Source organism: Cydia splendana, chromosome 8, assembly GCF_910591565.1.
Source record: "Cydia splendana chromosome 8, ilCydSple1.2, whole genome shotgun sequence".
Classification (NCBI taxonomy): Eukaryota; Metazoa; Arthropoda; class Insecta; order Lepidoptera; family Tortricidae; genus Cydia; species Cydia splendana.
Genome location: NC_085967.1, coordinates 15,944,018 through 15,959,470, shown reverse-complemented (window position 1 = coordinate 15,959,470; position 15,453 = coordinate 15,944,018). Strand labels below are relative to the sequence as shown.

The following is a 15,453-nucleotide window of genomic DNA, read 5'->3' as shown; positions in this document are numbered from 1 at the left end:
TACCATTGTTGCCTGTTACGATTCACAGCTGTTTAGAAATTAGAATCAAATAGTATTAAGTTAGTTAAGTAGCGATTAAGGGTGGAGGTGTTGGTATATATTAGGTATATGTGTAGATATGGAGGGTAGAACCAGTCTTGCAATAAACGATATACGGAACGCACGCCTATTATTTGTCACCTATGTTTGAGTAGGTACCTAAATAGTTATTTGTATACAAGGAGTCAAACATGCTGTTTAACTCACCGTGTTAATATTGAATACCCGAGCAAGCAAAAAATTGGAAAAGTGGAATGTTGAGCGTTGCGTGGGTTTTAACACTTTCAACTTCAACGCACGAGGGTTAAACAAAATTTGCTGCCGAGTGAACCATATTTTTTTTTCATAACACAAACGCGAGGTAAATACAATCTGTAAAACATTACAAATCAAATGCAAATGAACGTTATTAGATATTTATCATCCAAAATCATTACTTATATTATAAAAGTCAATTCAAGCCAGCCAACATAAGGCGAACCAACTCAAAATTTGCATCAAGTTACATCCATCAAGCCACTCTTGTGAATAAAATTCAACTTTCTTAACAATTTTCAAATAGTAAAGAGATCCTTTACGAGCTGGTGTAGTGAAAATACTTTGTTTATCTATACCTATCTGAATCTGTAGCTGGGATAACATGGGATCTGTTTTCTAGCAAAGATTAATTTAAGTACCTATTCTTATCAAACAGTAGCTATACAATAAATACTATTTGCAACAAAACAAGAAATGAATAATATCTAAAACGAGCGTAAACAAATCAAAGTTACACAATCGATCGATAAGAATAATCAAATTGATTTTCACTAGAAATCGTCAATATGATAGGTGCATCTACCTAACAGTTAATGAGTAGGGGTCATCCATTAATTACGTCACACGAATTTCTAGGTTTTTTTACCCCTCCCCCCCTTGTCACATTTGGTCACATTTGGCAAACCCCTCCCCCCTAGTGTGACGACACATTTTTTCTACGAAATCGCCTAATCGAATTAAGTAAGTAGGTACCTAAGTATTATTAATATTTTATCAAAATATTTTTGACGATATAAATATTAGTAATTTTATAACCCAAAACTGCTTAGGAAAGAAAATTAAAAGAATAAAAACGATTATCGTTTTAAAAACTTGTTATTTAAATGTACAGCGAATAAAATAATAAAAAAAAAAATTCGGTTACTGATGAAGTTAAAGTGACGTCACAAAGTTTGTGTCTCCCCCCTCCCCCATGTCACAATATGTCACATTTTCTTGACCCCCTCCCACCCCCTAAACGTGTGACGTAATTAATGGATGACCCCGTAGGTAAGTATTCCAAGGAATGAAAAGTTCTCGTCATTGTCAGTTGCACGAGTCAATCGTAAATATGTACCTAGCTACCTACCAACTTGCAAGCGATTTTAGATAATTGCGAGCTAAGTAGGAACACCAAATTCAATCGATCTATGGATGTAAGTAAGTAATTGTAAAGTGCCTAACGCATAGCGTGTGCAATTATTGGTGACGTGAGTGTGGTGGAGGCTTATAAACATCTGCTAGTTAGAAGAACTGCCGCCTCGATGACAATATCCTTTATTGATACTTCCCGTAATTTTGCGCTCTCTGTAGGTAGCTCTAAGGTTCCGGGTTTGACTTAAATTGAATGATTTATTGTCCTTGCGGTTAGATGGCAGGAAGGTGCCAAAGTATAATAATAAAGTTCAATAACTCTAATTATTTCCTAGAAACGTATTTAGATTGAAATATGATAGTCATGTCAAAATACTTATTTTCAATAATGTTAATATCCAGAGGGGAATATTATATACCGACCTATGTCAACCACATGTCAACATTACACAATTACACATTCATCGGACTACGTTTGTATGATAAGGCGTTTTCGCGCCAGTCGGCTTTGGCAAGAAAGAAATGGTCCTATGGTAGGTCCTTCAAATCTCTTTTGGTTGGTTTGGTCCTAATTGATAAATAATAATTGAAGATATATGTTTTTACCGTGTTTTTATTACTTAATTGCTACAATTCAAAATAAATGAATATGCTAGGGAACTTCGACGCGAGCGGTAAGTATAGTTTTTTAATTTCTTGGGAAAACTATCCTTGAAGTACAACGCCCTCATTTTAAAATATCCGTCAATTAAATAATTTTTTGACGTAAGTGTTACCTATGTTAGAGCATATAGGTATACCGATCTGTGTCAACCACGTGTCAACATTACACATTCATCAGTCTGCGTGGCACCTGCCATCTACAAACTTCTAATGCTGTTCCTAAACACAATAAGTGTATTGGTTGAAATGTAGTTTTTGACTTGTCCACCGGAAGACACAATTTTGTGAGCCCGCAATTGACTACGGAGAAAATGACGTCTACACAACCGCACCACATAAGATAACTCCAAATCATTTATAAGGACTCGGCGACCGTGAAGATTCATAAACAATACCGACGAGTTATAGTACGCACGCATCAAAAGATAGTAGTGTAAACAAAAATGAAGAAGCTATATATAGTAGTGCTGTTTGTGTCGGTCCTCGTCTTCACAAATGCAAGGCATATACACCCCCATGAAGTTCCCCATGCACGACATCAAGATGTAGAAGAGTTATGTGAGCATGGAGCTAAGAAAGCTTTAAAAACCGCGCCGAGCAGAGAAGAATACATTAATGTGGAGGTAATAGATGTACGTTACATTATAAACATCTAATTTAATTTAAAAACCTAACCGATTTGCCTTCTAAAGACGACAGTTAGTTAATAACTTTAATGCATAAAATTTAACACCGAGTATTTTTACTCTGTTCAAACCATTACTAGCGTTAAACCAGAAAAGTCTGCAGTGGTTTTGACAACACACGGTGCAGGTGTTATTTTAAACGTCAAACTTCTATGAAATTATATGACGTATAAATAACACTGGCACTGCGTGTGCTGTCAAAATCTCTGAAGACTTTTCTTGGTCAAACTCTATCAGTTTATAAAGTTTTAAAAATAATATTAAATTTTCAATATCTTAGGACAATCCCTTAATCATTTAGGTTGGCTACCAAAATTACTACGAAACGCTAAACTTAGGCTGAGACAAAAATTATATTGATTTTTAAAACAACCGACCTGTTATCTTTACAGGAAATTTCACGCAACATTAAACCAAACCGCTTCGTGCCACTGAACAACCCGATCTTCTTCATGGGTCACACGCCTTGTCCCGAGGAGGGCTTCAAGAGGGACTATTTGGGTATCTGCAGGGAAGTCTGGGACTAGCTGGACCAAAATCGTTTTAGCTACTTGTCCACCAAAAAAAAATGATTGGCAGACGAATAAAAACTGGGCATGGTATGCTTGCCATCTCTTGGGCATTGCTCAAGTTATCTTCAAACGCTGGCGCGATAAATTGTAGAAATAATAATAAACTCATGCTCAGTGGTATGATCTACTCTAAATATTAAGCTGCTTTATATTAATGTGATATTAGTTATAAGATTTAGTTTATAGAGTCTTGTTCGTGTATCATGGACACGGCAAATATAAGATAAGTTGTAGTAGTGTAATGGTGCCCCTATATTGGCTGTTATAAAATGTTATATACCTCACATCGTGTGACAGGGGCAGCAAGATACTATTGATAGTGTTTCATTATGTTGTCCCTGTCAAACGATGTTATATAACAGCCAATGTGGGAGCAACATAATACAATAAGTGTGCCACATGACTGAGACGCCAATGTATTTACGAAAGTTTGATACAACGGTTGGCATAACAACAAACAACTTCATTCAAAAAGCGTTTCAGTCGTGCGGCAAACCTAGTCCTTGATGTTAGATAAGATATCCTGCAAAGGTTAAAAATACTTTATCACTTCTTGGAGAGATAAATATTTTGAAGTGCAGTGGAATATTTTATAGTTTTTCAACGATTGTAAAGAGTGCTTACTGATTATGATTATGATAATAAATATGATCGTGCAACACAAACACAGGAATTTATTTAAACTTGAATGAACAAGCGACCAAAAAAGACAAAACACCTAAAACATTACGTTAACGTTCACAATAATTCAAAATTAAATATATTACAAAAAAAATATCACAATCCAATTTCAGAAACGCACAATAACTTATGAAAGAAGTTTTGGATTTAATATTGCTTTTTTCTCTTTCCTTTGTTTCAAGAATCATATACTCACGTTTGGAGGATCGCAATTCAACGCTTAACATAACGACGGTAACTTTGAGACATCTCAACTGCCAGGCTTTCACATTGAATGAGGTATTGAGGGTTACATGAGCGATGCCGGTGGTAGGGTAACGGCGCCGTGCCCGGACAGAGGCGATGGCATGGACGCGACACCCCTGATCCACGCCTCGCGTTCACAGCAGAACGATTCCACGTTGTTCAGAGCGCGCATGTAGATAGTTGTAACACCACCTGGACAATCATAAGTACCGAGATTAATTGTGACTTTCCATCACAAGCCCAAGGGTGATAAGATTGATAAGGGTCCTTATGCTTCAAGTGCAATAAGGAGTATTTCGACTGAAATTACAGCAGAAATTATGGTAGAATGGTCCTTATTGCACATGAAGCATAAGAACACTTCTCTGATGGAAAGACAATGGACAATTTTTCAAATTATAAGTACCAAGGCAACTGATAGCTCGGGAAGTTTCAGTATAATTATTTATGTAATAAAGCTAGAATATTGTCATTTGTCTGGAAACTTCTTTGGACATATAATATATATCTTTGTATTAGACTACATCCTGTTCCTGCTTGTCCGATAACACTGTTGTTTTGTCTGTTAGTCCTATCAATAAAACACCTTGAATAGATAAATTTACGGGTAGTGGTATCAATCTATTTTTAAAAGAAGTATTAAAGATTGTTTGTTTGCTGGTGTAGTTATATTTATGGTACAGTTAGGTATATTACTTATATTTTAATCAGTATGCCTCATAAGTCACCAATTTTCAGCAACAAAATTAGGTAGGTAAGCAAGAAAGGTGTTCAACAAAGCGCGTAAAAGGTTCTTTTTAACACTTCGCTCGCTTAGTTACTCTACTGACCTATGATGATCATCTGAGTGCCAAGATATGCAAGGGCGTGCCCGTGGCGCGGAATAGACATCTCTGTCTGCTGCTTCCAGCTGCGTGACTTCCAATCCCAGTAGTCTATAGCACCGACACTGCTCGCAGTTTTCTCCTAAAATACATAATAGACTTCATAAGTAGAGAAAATATGGCCATACTCTCCACTGATCGAGGTCGGATAGGAACTGGCGTCTTCAGCTCCGGTCTCGGCCCCTGGGTATAGTCACTTTTTCATTAATTTGTTTGACATCTATTTCAAGTTCTACTGTCCACAGGACCTGAAAATATTAGCGGCTGTTGGAAGCAGGGCCTGAATCATGATTAAATAAAATGTTTCTTTTCTTTTTGTCCGTCAATTATGTTACATGTACCTAGGCCAAATGAAATCTATTGCATTTCGTTAGAAGTACATCAGTCAATATGTTACACATTTCTTTGTAGAGACATAAGAGCATATCACATATTTTTGCGGCCGTCGAAGAGTAACATATTATTGCAGGTGAATGTACATAATTTTGCTAACAATAAAATAAGGAGATGTTCACCATACAAAAATTGTATGAACTCACCCTCTCAGACACTTTGCCGGCGCCTCCGACGAGGTACAATTTATCGTTCATCGCGAACAGCGTGGAGAAGCACCGCGGAAACCTCAGGTCGTAAATCGCCGTCCACCTCAAAATAGTATCAAATTAATGTTGAAATAATAAGAAATTATATTTGACTCTTTTAATGATTGTAATGTATGTACAGCGAGCTGTAAAAGGGCATACACAGTTTATGAATAAATTCAATTCATCAAATGGATATGCACTGTTGCAGCTGTGTGTATTGAAAATAACGAACTGTACAAGATTTAGCAGATGCTATGGACCCCCACATGAAGGACGCGATGAAAGTGCGGGATGGATGGATTGATGGAATCGATGGATCCACTGATCAAGTAAAGAGCTTCCACTGGTCGTATTCAATAGAAATATATGACTGGCAAGAGTATACTACTATATGATTGTGGTTAAAGATAATCATCAAGTAAAATGTGAGTAGGAAGTAGGAGTATACTACTAAGTAATGTGGTAAAAGATAAAATGTAAGTAAGTATTCAATCTTACTGGTTAGTTTCTGAGTTGTAGCACTCAACGACCTTGCAGACTGGCCGCTTCTTCTCGCCGGTCATGCCGCCGGCGACCCAGATGTACTCGCGGTACTTGGCGGCCGCGGCCGCCATGCGAGCCACCCCCATCGAGCGCACCTCGCTCCAGAACCCAGTGGCGGGGTCGAACTTCTCCACCGAGCGGAGAACTCTGCACAATGATTGCAAGCTTAGGTATATGCCAGTATACATAGTAGGTAAGTACAAATTATTGAGAGAATACTGACGGTACGGGCAGTAGTAACACGGACAGTAGTCCGTAAAAAGCAAATATGATAGATAGGCAATAGGTTTTTGGTATAACCACAATTAAATCAATTAAATTACTCGAAGAATGTTACCTATCCGTGAAAATGGTGTTTGTAACAGGTTTTGCCGGGGTTGTATTTATTAAGAGCCTATCAACGCGCATACTAGCGCCACTGCTAATTAAGTAATCGTGATTATTTAAATTTAACGACAGGTATTTAAAAAGGGGGGCCGCTACGTACTGTATGGTGTATTTAAGTACCTTTTGAATACATCAAACTAGTTTTTATGCTGCTGTCTTTTTCTGAGGCTGAAGACAGGTTCGAATTTCCGCACAATGAACACTATTACCGTTTACTACACTTTTCACAAGTAACTTTATGTTTTTTTAATTATTAAAAAAAAAATGGTATTACACTTTAAGTTTATATTACATTCACCGAACGATACGTTGAACGGCGCGTACGTTATATGGTCTGAAATTTACCTCCCCTTTTTATCCTGTCCCCCTATGGCATACAAAGCCATCTTGTGGACGACGAGGCCGAAGTTCTTCCTCGGCACGGCGAGGCCGGACTCGCTGAACCAGGCCCGGGTGACCGGCTCGAAGCTCCACACTGTCGACACCACTACTGATTTGCCGCGTGTGTCGTCGTCCCGAGGATCTGACCCACCTGACAAGGACGGGCAATAGTGACCATATATATGACAGATGACAAATATAACATTTCAAACTTACAGGGGGGATTATAAATGGGTAATTGATTCATAAGAAAATGAAACTAATCAATTATAGAAACAAATATAGGTAGAAACCATTTCGTACCAACGAGATAAACTCTTCCTCGCAGGAAAGCAACTGAATGGTGATGTCGCGGCTCGGGGAGCTCGCCGACGATATCCCAAATGTTAGTTACTGGATCAAACCTGTGTGCAGACAACTAAGTTTATTTAACTTGTGACAATTTGACAACTAAACGACATGGCGACATGTACGGCTCGGGGCTCGATTTTTGAATTTCGACCGCTCGATTTCGTGTATTTCGTTTAATAATATCTCCACTACTAGGCATTTAAATTCTACTTAATAGAATTGAAAACGAGTGGTCAATACCACTAGATTCCCAATTTCTATCGCTCGTATTTCAAAAATTTGCATTTCGCCGTTTTCCACCGTTTTTCGAGTGACGAAATCGAACGATCGAAATTCGAAAATCGCCCCCCCTGTAAATTTTACGGTAATTCTGATTGTCAAAAGTTAACTTCGGAAAATTCAGTGACCAGAAAATGCATGGCACAGTACAGCGTCATCTGTTTCGGCTCTCAGACTAGGGGGCAAATTTATTTCTTAGACTTTTAACTCTCTATAACAATCCATTACTAATTTGACATACGGTTATTAGATATTTCCAGCACAAGGCGGAAAATGTTGCGTTAACGCATAATAGGTCTCAGTATTTATATAAAGGCGAAAGAATGAATGACAATATTAGCACGGAAAAAATTGCATATTTTGGCGGCAAAATATGTACATCCATGAAACTTTGTTTATGACCTTTGTCTTGGCACTAGAAATGAGGATCTGCAGAGTCCTATCAAAATGTAGGCGCCATAATCCCTTTTCGGGGGGTATGCGCAGGGGCGTAAATGAACATTTAAAAACAATCACATTTGACAAACTAGTGGTGTCATTTTCGTGTAATTTTTTGCGCTAAATCGAATGAGCACACCCATACTTACAGGATCAGTATTTTGTGAGACATGTTAATTTTTGTTGAAAAATTGACAAAGAAGATATTTCAAGTCAAAAGTACGATTTAATCGGCTATAACATAATATAAACTATAATTATGTCTAATTATTAATATTACGTTTAATTTTCATCTTCGAAATCATCATCATCGTCATCGTCATCAATGTCTACAGGGGCCACACCTTTGGCCAAATTTAGGCTTATTTGGCCATATTTATACTTACTTACAAATGGCCATATTTAGGCTTATTTTGGCCGTACTATATGCCCTATATAGCTTCACATCTATACATAACACAACGCATACTCACTGCAAAAGTCCATGCAATTTTGCAGCTCGCTGATGTACGTAGGAAAATTAAAATCATGGTGCATACTCTCTATACTTATTCATTTTATTATAGAGCATGAAACCATTTTGTTACTTAGGTACTTGTTTTTTGGATTACCTAAATATATCCTTCCCAGTATTTCTCCCGAGGCCATAATTAGCGTGAGGGTCGATGCCTCCAAACACTAACACGGTCTCTCTGTTGTAGTTGAACAGAGAGCCATCGGCAGTGTATATCTTATTAGTTGGTCCTAGGATCGATGTTGATAATTTATTCCTGAAATTAACATACAGTTAAAAAAACAGAACATTAAATACGCTTAAAAAAACTATGTATAATAAATAAACTTAAAATAAAGGCCCTATAAATAAAACACGTCCTCCAAGTCACTGCCGATGGGCAGTGTGCCCAGAAGGCTGGCCGCATTGTCACGTTGAATGGCAATGCGATAAGCAAAATACTGGCCAGCCCTCTGGTCCCTTGTGGCGTCTATAAAGCGCGCCGCTAAGGCCTTGTATATCCGGCGCGCGCTTGGCCCCCACAGCCCCCCCCCAGCGTTTCGACCCCAAACACCTCAAAAATATTGCCTGAAAGTGACATGTTTCGAGCTTTATACCTTATGTTATAATTATTTTCAAAATAATAAATAGGTTTCGTTATAGTGACATAACAATATTTGCCTCGCCAAATTCGAGTTATTGGTCGATTAGTTGGATGACAAAATTATGGTGTACCTAATATGTAGGTACCGTAAACTGGAGTCACTTTGAATCGCGGTGAAACATTGATTATCTATATTTGAGAAATAGGGAGTTGATTTTTAATCGCAAGGTGTGGTTGGCAACTCTAAGAGATTATCCTTACAGTTTAAAAATCGATGTTCAACGTTTCCTCGCGATTTTAAGTAACCCCGTTTTAAGGTTAAGTTACGTTACGTTTACCAATACATACGAGTATTGTTATGTGGTGTGTGTAATTGTTTAAGTATGTGTATTACAGTGGTTTGAGGTGTAACTCGAAATCGAAAGTAGAGAATATTACAACAACGCAACATCATGAAAATTAAAAATATGGCACCCACATATTCTTCCTCGCCAATGATTCCTTGGATTGGTTGAAGAGCGAGATAGTGGGACTCGTGTTATTCAGTCGCCCCGGTGCCGGCGCACTTGGTGTTGCTAAAGCCTTCTGAGCACTCGACGATGCCGCCTCCGTCTGCGCCCTACAAATACTCGTAAGTCTCGTAACTGAATGGGAAATGCAAGGTCCATTGAAATTATTATTTGAACTCTGACTCAAGTATCACTTTCTCAAATCTCCTCATGGCAACTCTCAACTTAGGTAGCAGAGTCTATCCCATGCTACTTTAGGATAACAAGTAAGGGCTAAGGTCCCAGAGAGTTTTTTTTTCTCAGAAACACGTAATTTTTCAGGATTGCCGTAAAACAAACCTAACCTAGGTATTTATAGGATAACCTTACGAAAATCCTGAAAAGTTCATGGTTTCAGAATTATGACTAATTATAATCTGACAATCATTACATTATTTCAATAATTTTGTCAAAAAAAGGGATCCGTCCCAGAGACCATTTTGTAGTATTATTCATACTTTTATAGGAGCTGCAACTTTACATTTCATAGTTCTGTCATACTGCCGTATTCGAACTTCAAGATATTCACAAGAGACGACACGTAGGTACTAGATCCATTCTAGATACGTTATAGTTTAGATATCAACTAGTTCTCTTTTGCAGCGCAATTCGGGCTACCAATGTCACTTTTACGTTAGATAGAGTAAGATATCTATTAGATGTGAATTGGATCTCTAAGTCATATCCTGTGGAAATCGTTCAACAGTATCTCCAGAATAGCGCAAATGTCAAATTTGACAGGTTAGATCTTAAACATATCGTTATCGTATCTTGGTGATGTCTAAAAGATGTCTAATAGATGTCTATTTCAAAATCCGAATCGGGCCCATAGTCTTAGACAGTATGTATGTATGCAGGCATGTAGGTATATTGCACATAGAAAAATAAATACGAGAAACACAGTTACAGAGTAAATATAAGAAGTTTTCTTTAATTTACGTAATACAATTTTTTACATGCATGCCACTATTGGAAACTTCTAGGGTTTATGCAATAGTTGGCGAGATCGCGCGGTCCAATCCCTGTTTGCTTAATAACCGTTCTACTTACTTAGGGCCGGCCATAGCAGCCGTGGCAGCGGCCAAGTAGGCTGCCGCTGCGCTCGGACGTCTCTCATAGCGCTGTAACAAAGGAAGTCTTCGAAACTTGCTAAGGAATCGGTCTCTGAGACCGTACGCTGTGTACAGCAACATGTTTCATAAATAAGTTTTTGTCAAAAATTTCACTTTTGGTACAAGCTTTTATCGCTGACTGTGCTTTTCTTTCCACAGGCAACTAATACTCATCGAAACAATTCCAACAAACCCAAAATACAATTAGATTGCGTTGTTTTATCACAGAGTTCCTATGGCCACCCTGTCTGCATCATCACATCAGCTCAATAATAATGCATTGTCACCCGACTTACATATTGTATGAACAATTTTAGATCATAGACATCGGAAACCGAAAAGTAGGTAAAATTCATCTTGCAATATTTGATTACAGATAGACAGACAGACAACAGGACAGGTGAAACTAAATAAAAGCTTGTAATAATTTTCGTAGGAATTCTATACAACAGACAACTTTTAATGTCTTTACTTACTTACTTAATAAAATACCACATATACTACACTCACTACTACATACTATAATATACTATATACTATTTACACGACTGAAACTTTGGAATGAAATGAAACGTAATTTTTTGGAACACTGGGATTTAAACTGTAACGTCAGGCAATGCTTGGTTTTTTAGTCGAACCACAAAATTCTCTTAAAAAGCTTTTTAATATTATTGGGGTGCTGTGGGCTGTGGAGTGCCACGTCGACCAAGCAGTGATCTATTGTGACGGCGCGTTAAAGTTCACTACTAAAAAGCTTACAAGCAATATGTGTTCCGAGTCGCTTGTGTCACTCTGGTTGGTGTTGAGTTCTTCAATGGAGTCCTTCTCTGGTGGCTCGAATGCCTGCTCCCGCTGTTTCGGCGACTGCTGTAAGGCATTAATCATTAATCATATTTTTTGTCCTTTGTGCGGGTGCATATTATGTGTAGCAACATAAAGAAAATAATTTATTTATGATCCGACTCAAACCAAATAAAAAGTAAAAAAATAAAAAAACTAAAATAAAAAATATATTAAAAAATGAATACATTATCTTTTTCCAACAGACACATCTGAATGTGTTGCAGTTGCGGACCGTGTGCGGGAAGGTGGAATTTACTTTGTACAGCTCGTTTTCGTTCCTATAGTAAGAAAACACAAATTAAAATCAATAAAGTCAATTATACCTATAGACGCGGATTAATCGCGGATTAAATGTTCACGTAATTCTTCGTACTTCTATGTTTAATATAAACTACCTATCGTAGGTAGGTACATATAGTGGGTGGGTATTCCAAATGAACACATTTTTAAGTATCTAGTAAACGAACAAACAAGGTTCTTTTTTAATAACAGAACTTACGTGAGACACAGACACATTAAATATATTAAAAACGGGTCACTCACGTATTTTAAGTCGAAAAACGCTCGACAAACAAAACAAGGTTCTAATATTTAACTGTGTGTGTCTGTGTGGTATTTATTTTGGCGATTACATTAGCATTATGGTATTTATTGGCCTCTGGATCCAGTAGGGCTACCGCCAATACCGAAAATCGTCAATTGCGGGCATTTTTCTCTGTCACTCTAATTACGCCTTCATTGGAGTAAAAGAGTAAGATCCCCGCAATTTGCGAATTTCGGTTTTCGCGGTAGCCCCTCAGAGGCCGTGAGTTCAAGTCTCACTCAAGACAGTAATTTTTCCGCTTTTAAATTTAGTCTAAGCTTAGTAGCATCGTTAGCAGACGTTTCTGCTTGTTAAAAATTAAAATTATGGTATTTAAGTAATTATGCATTGCATTGCATACCTACATATACCCGCAGGCCTATTCGGATTTAGAGATAATCACAAGATTTTGAGACTATTTAGAGATCAACCAGATCTACATTAGATATCGACTAGATGTGACTTGGATTCCGGTCATTTTCCGAATCGAGCCGCCGGAGGTCATTTTATTTATACATGTAGGTACTACACTGCACTTTTTTTAATTTAAGAATTTTATGTTATTTCTACTCCAATCAACTAGATGTGACTTGGATATCTAAGTCATAACTTGTCGAAATGGTTCAAGAGGACCATCAGAATCGCGGAAACGTCAAATTTGACATATCTATCTTACAAATATCCTCGGAGTAATTAACAATGGAGCCGCCATTAAGAGGCGTTCCCCTCTGTCGAAAATAGGCGGCCAATGGTCAACCACATGTCAACTATATGTATGTGGACTGACGTTTATCTGACATGACGTACCTATACATTTGATGTGCCCCTCCCCCGCAAAAAACGGCAGACTATTTTGTACCGAATATTTTAGACATGGCGTCTCCGTTGGTTATATCCTCTAAGCAAATATCTTTAAATTATCCGTATCGTAACTTGTTGAAGTCTAGTAGAAATCTAAATCATTTTCCGAATCGAGCCGCCGGAGTTCATTTTATTTATACATGTAGGTACTGTACCTACACTGCACTTTTTTAATTTAAGAATTTTATGTTATTTCTACTCCAAATCAACGAGAATACTTATAGGAGAAAAAGAACACTTCCAACATTTTTATTTCCATGAGGTTACCATTTTTCGTAGACTTTGTACGAGTACGACGGTGGGAAAAATGTGTGGAAATATGAAAAAAAAGTGTAGGTACCTAAATAGTGTTCATCTTTATATAAAATGCCCTTCATACATTCAGAACTGTTTTGGGCCCCAACCCAACACTATTCAAAAACGATAGTTTTTTTTTGTAAAATGGATGCATTTGTTTCCAGTGATACTACCTCTCCTGCCGGCTCGCTCCTGCCGTGCAGCACGTTCCTCATCCTCTTCATCTGCATCGCCAGGTCTTCGTCGCGAGGGGCCGTCGACGGAGACTCGTCCGCAGGTGGAATACGGTCTTTATTCTATAAATTTGTAAGGTTATATGAAGTAACTGAGACACTGGGGCTAGGGAATCCTCATACTGTTTTTTTTTGTCCCGAGCACAATATACAATTTTTATCACAACCACAAATAGAGGCGTCAAAGATTTACTCAATGGTGCATATAGGCAACATATGTTTTTGCCGGCATTATGAATAAGGTATGTGAATCAAACGTTAATCATTAATTAACTGTTAACGGTTGAGGGCCTACCTTTCTCCGATCCATAAAGTATTCGCTCATAGGAAACTTATCCTTATCTCCCGTGAAGCCTTTAAGCGTTGTTGGAAGAGGCAAGTCCAGTTTCGGTCTTCGCGAGTCCATCTTATCAGACTCCATACCACGAAGACTGCCTACATAAACATCTTCTATACAAATCTGTTTTGCTGTGGATTGCTATCGCAAAATATACAGGCTGTTAGATTTTTTTTAGTAGGTACAATCGTGCTCATAGTCATAGGCTCACGTAATTTTTAAGGTAGGTACATAACTAAAAACATTTGGGCTAGGTACTTAAAAGTTGAGATTTAGGCCCGATTTCGATTATGAACAGTAGAAAATAATATGGACTCGCACTTAACACTAATCGACGAGTAGGTAAATCGGGTCTTAATAGTCAGATATTCAAATTACCCACCCAACATACAAAGTGAATTGTTGGGAATGATATGGAAGAATTAACGTAATTTAATTATATGATTTAGATTTTAGATAATAGACTGGATATGGATACCGGGCATGTCATCGTTTCTCCGCGGTGGTTGCATGAGGGCCATCTGCTGGTAAACTTGGTCTTTGGGCGCCATGAACTGTTCAAGGTATGTCAGGAAGTCCTTGAACGTGACATGATTCTGCAATAGTGATTAATTTATATATTTATAACTAAATGTTAAATTGCTATATACCGGTATACCGTAGCAGCGACTACATTGCTTGCATGCATTTTTAGCATTTATTTATTGCAACTTTAACCCTTTTCCAAGCCGCACCAATCTACAAGGTTTTCCCAAAAAATCCAAATATATTCCAATCAATCCAGCTTTGCTGATTAATTTGAAGACATGTCACATTTCTCGAAAGTCTAATCTAATTTGAATCTTAAATCGGAATGCTAAGTTGAAATTCTATTGGCGTGTATATATGTGGTCGATAAATCGTACTATACCTGGAAAAGGGTTTTAAGATTAAACTAAAATTGTATTTTATAGGATGACAGCAACATTAACATTATTGAAATAAAAATGATGTAACAGGGAAATTGTGAAATAAATAGACAAACGATGGTGATGATGTAGGTACCTATCTATTTACTCGTAAAATCTTATTAGAATCAACAACAATGACAATTTGTAATGGATTCCATGATTTAAAGGTTAGTCATAAATAGACACCGATTAAGATAAGAGTTAAAGTTTTTAGGACATAAATATGTACGTAACACAGTATGTTTCTGCGAAATTAATGTTTTGGGGCCAGTCGTGTGAGTAAACAATAGATAAATACTGCGGTTTATTGGGTATTGTTTACCTATTGGCCGTTAACAAATCTAACTGCAGACTTGGTTGGTTTTCCTTATTGGCGTGCTTTAATTGTTGATTTAGTACTTATTAGAACTTGCGTCAACACATGTTTCTCTGTATTGGGTCATATGTTACGTACACGTGTAAATGA

General features: G+C 37.5%; 1 protein-coding gene and 1 long non-coding RNA gene across 4 annotated transcripts in view; one reads left to right on the top strand and one right to left on the bottom strand.

The window, feature by feature from the left end:
- The first annotated feature begins 2,351 nt into the window (after positions 1 to 2,351).
- Positions 2,352 to 4,017, top strand: LOC134792901 (uncharacterized). Its single transcript, XR_010144480.1, has 2 exons — positions 2,352 to 2,726; positions 3,173 to 4,017. It is a non-coding gene; the product is annotated as an uncharacterized LOC134792901 (long non-coding RNA).
- LOC134792900 (uncharacterized) overlaps positions 4,007 to 15,453 on the bottom strand; it is a 26,298-nt gene continuing 14,851 nt past the window's right edge. For 2 of the 3 annotated variants that reach the window (XM_063764341.1, XM_063764343.1), the window contains 14 exons: positions 14,516 to 14,633; positions 13,996 to 14,135; positions 13,641 to 13,763; positions 11,912 to 12,004; positions 11,643 to 11,750; positions 10,822 to 10,892; positions 9,702 to 9,842; positions 8,738 to 8,896; positions 7,362 to 7,462; positions 7,023 to 7,209; positions 6,246 to 6,437; positions 5,703 to 5,808; positions 5,110 to 5,245; positions 4,007 to 4,471 (listed from right to left, as the gene is read on the bottom strand). In XM_063764341.1, the coding sequence (XP_063620411.1) occupies positions 4,323 to 4,471; positions 5,110 to 5,245; positions 5,703 to 5,808; positions 6,246 to 6,437; positions 7,023 to 7,209; positions 7,362 to 7,462; positions 8,738 to 8,896; positions 9,702 to 9,842; positions 10,822 to 10,892; positions 11,643 to 11,750; positions 11,912 to 12,004; positions 13,641 to 13,763; positions 13,996 to 14,135; positions 14,516 to 14,633 (1,824 nt within the window). In that variant the 3' untranslated portion in view covers positions 4,007 to 4,322. The remainder of the gene's footprint in view (positions 4,472 to 5,109; positions 5,246 to 5,702; positions 5,809 to 6,245; positions 6,438 to 7,022; positions 7,210 to 7,361; positions 7,463 to 8,737; positions 8,897 to 9,701; positions 9,843 to 10,821; positions 10,893 to 11,642; positions 11,751 to 11,911; positions 12,005 to 13,640; positions 13,764 to 13,995; positions 14,136 to 14,515; positions 14,634 to 15,453) is intronic. The other variant, XM_063764342.1, reaches the window with a different exon arrangement.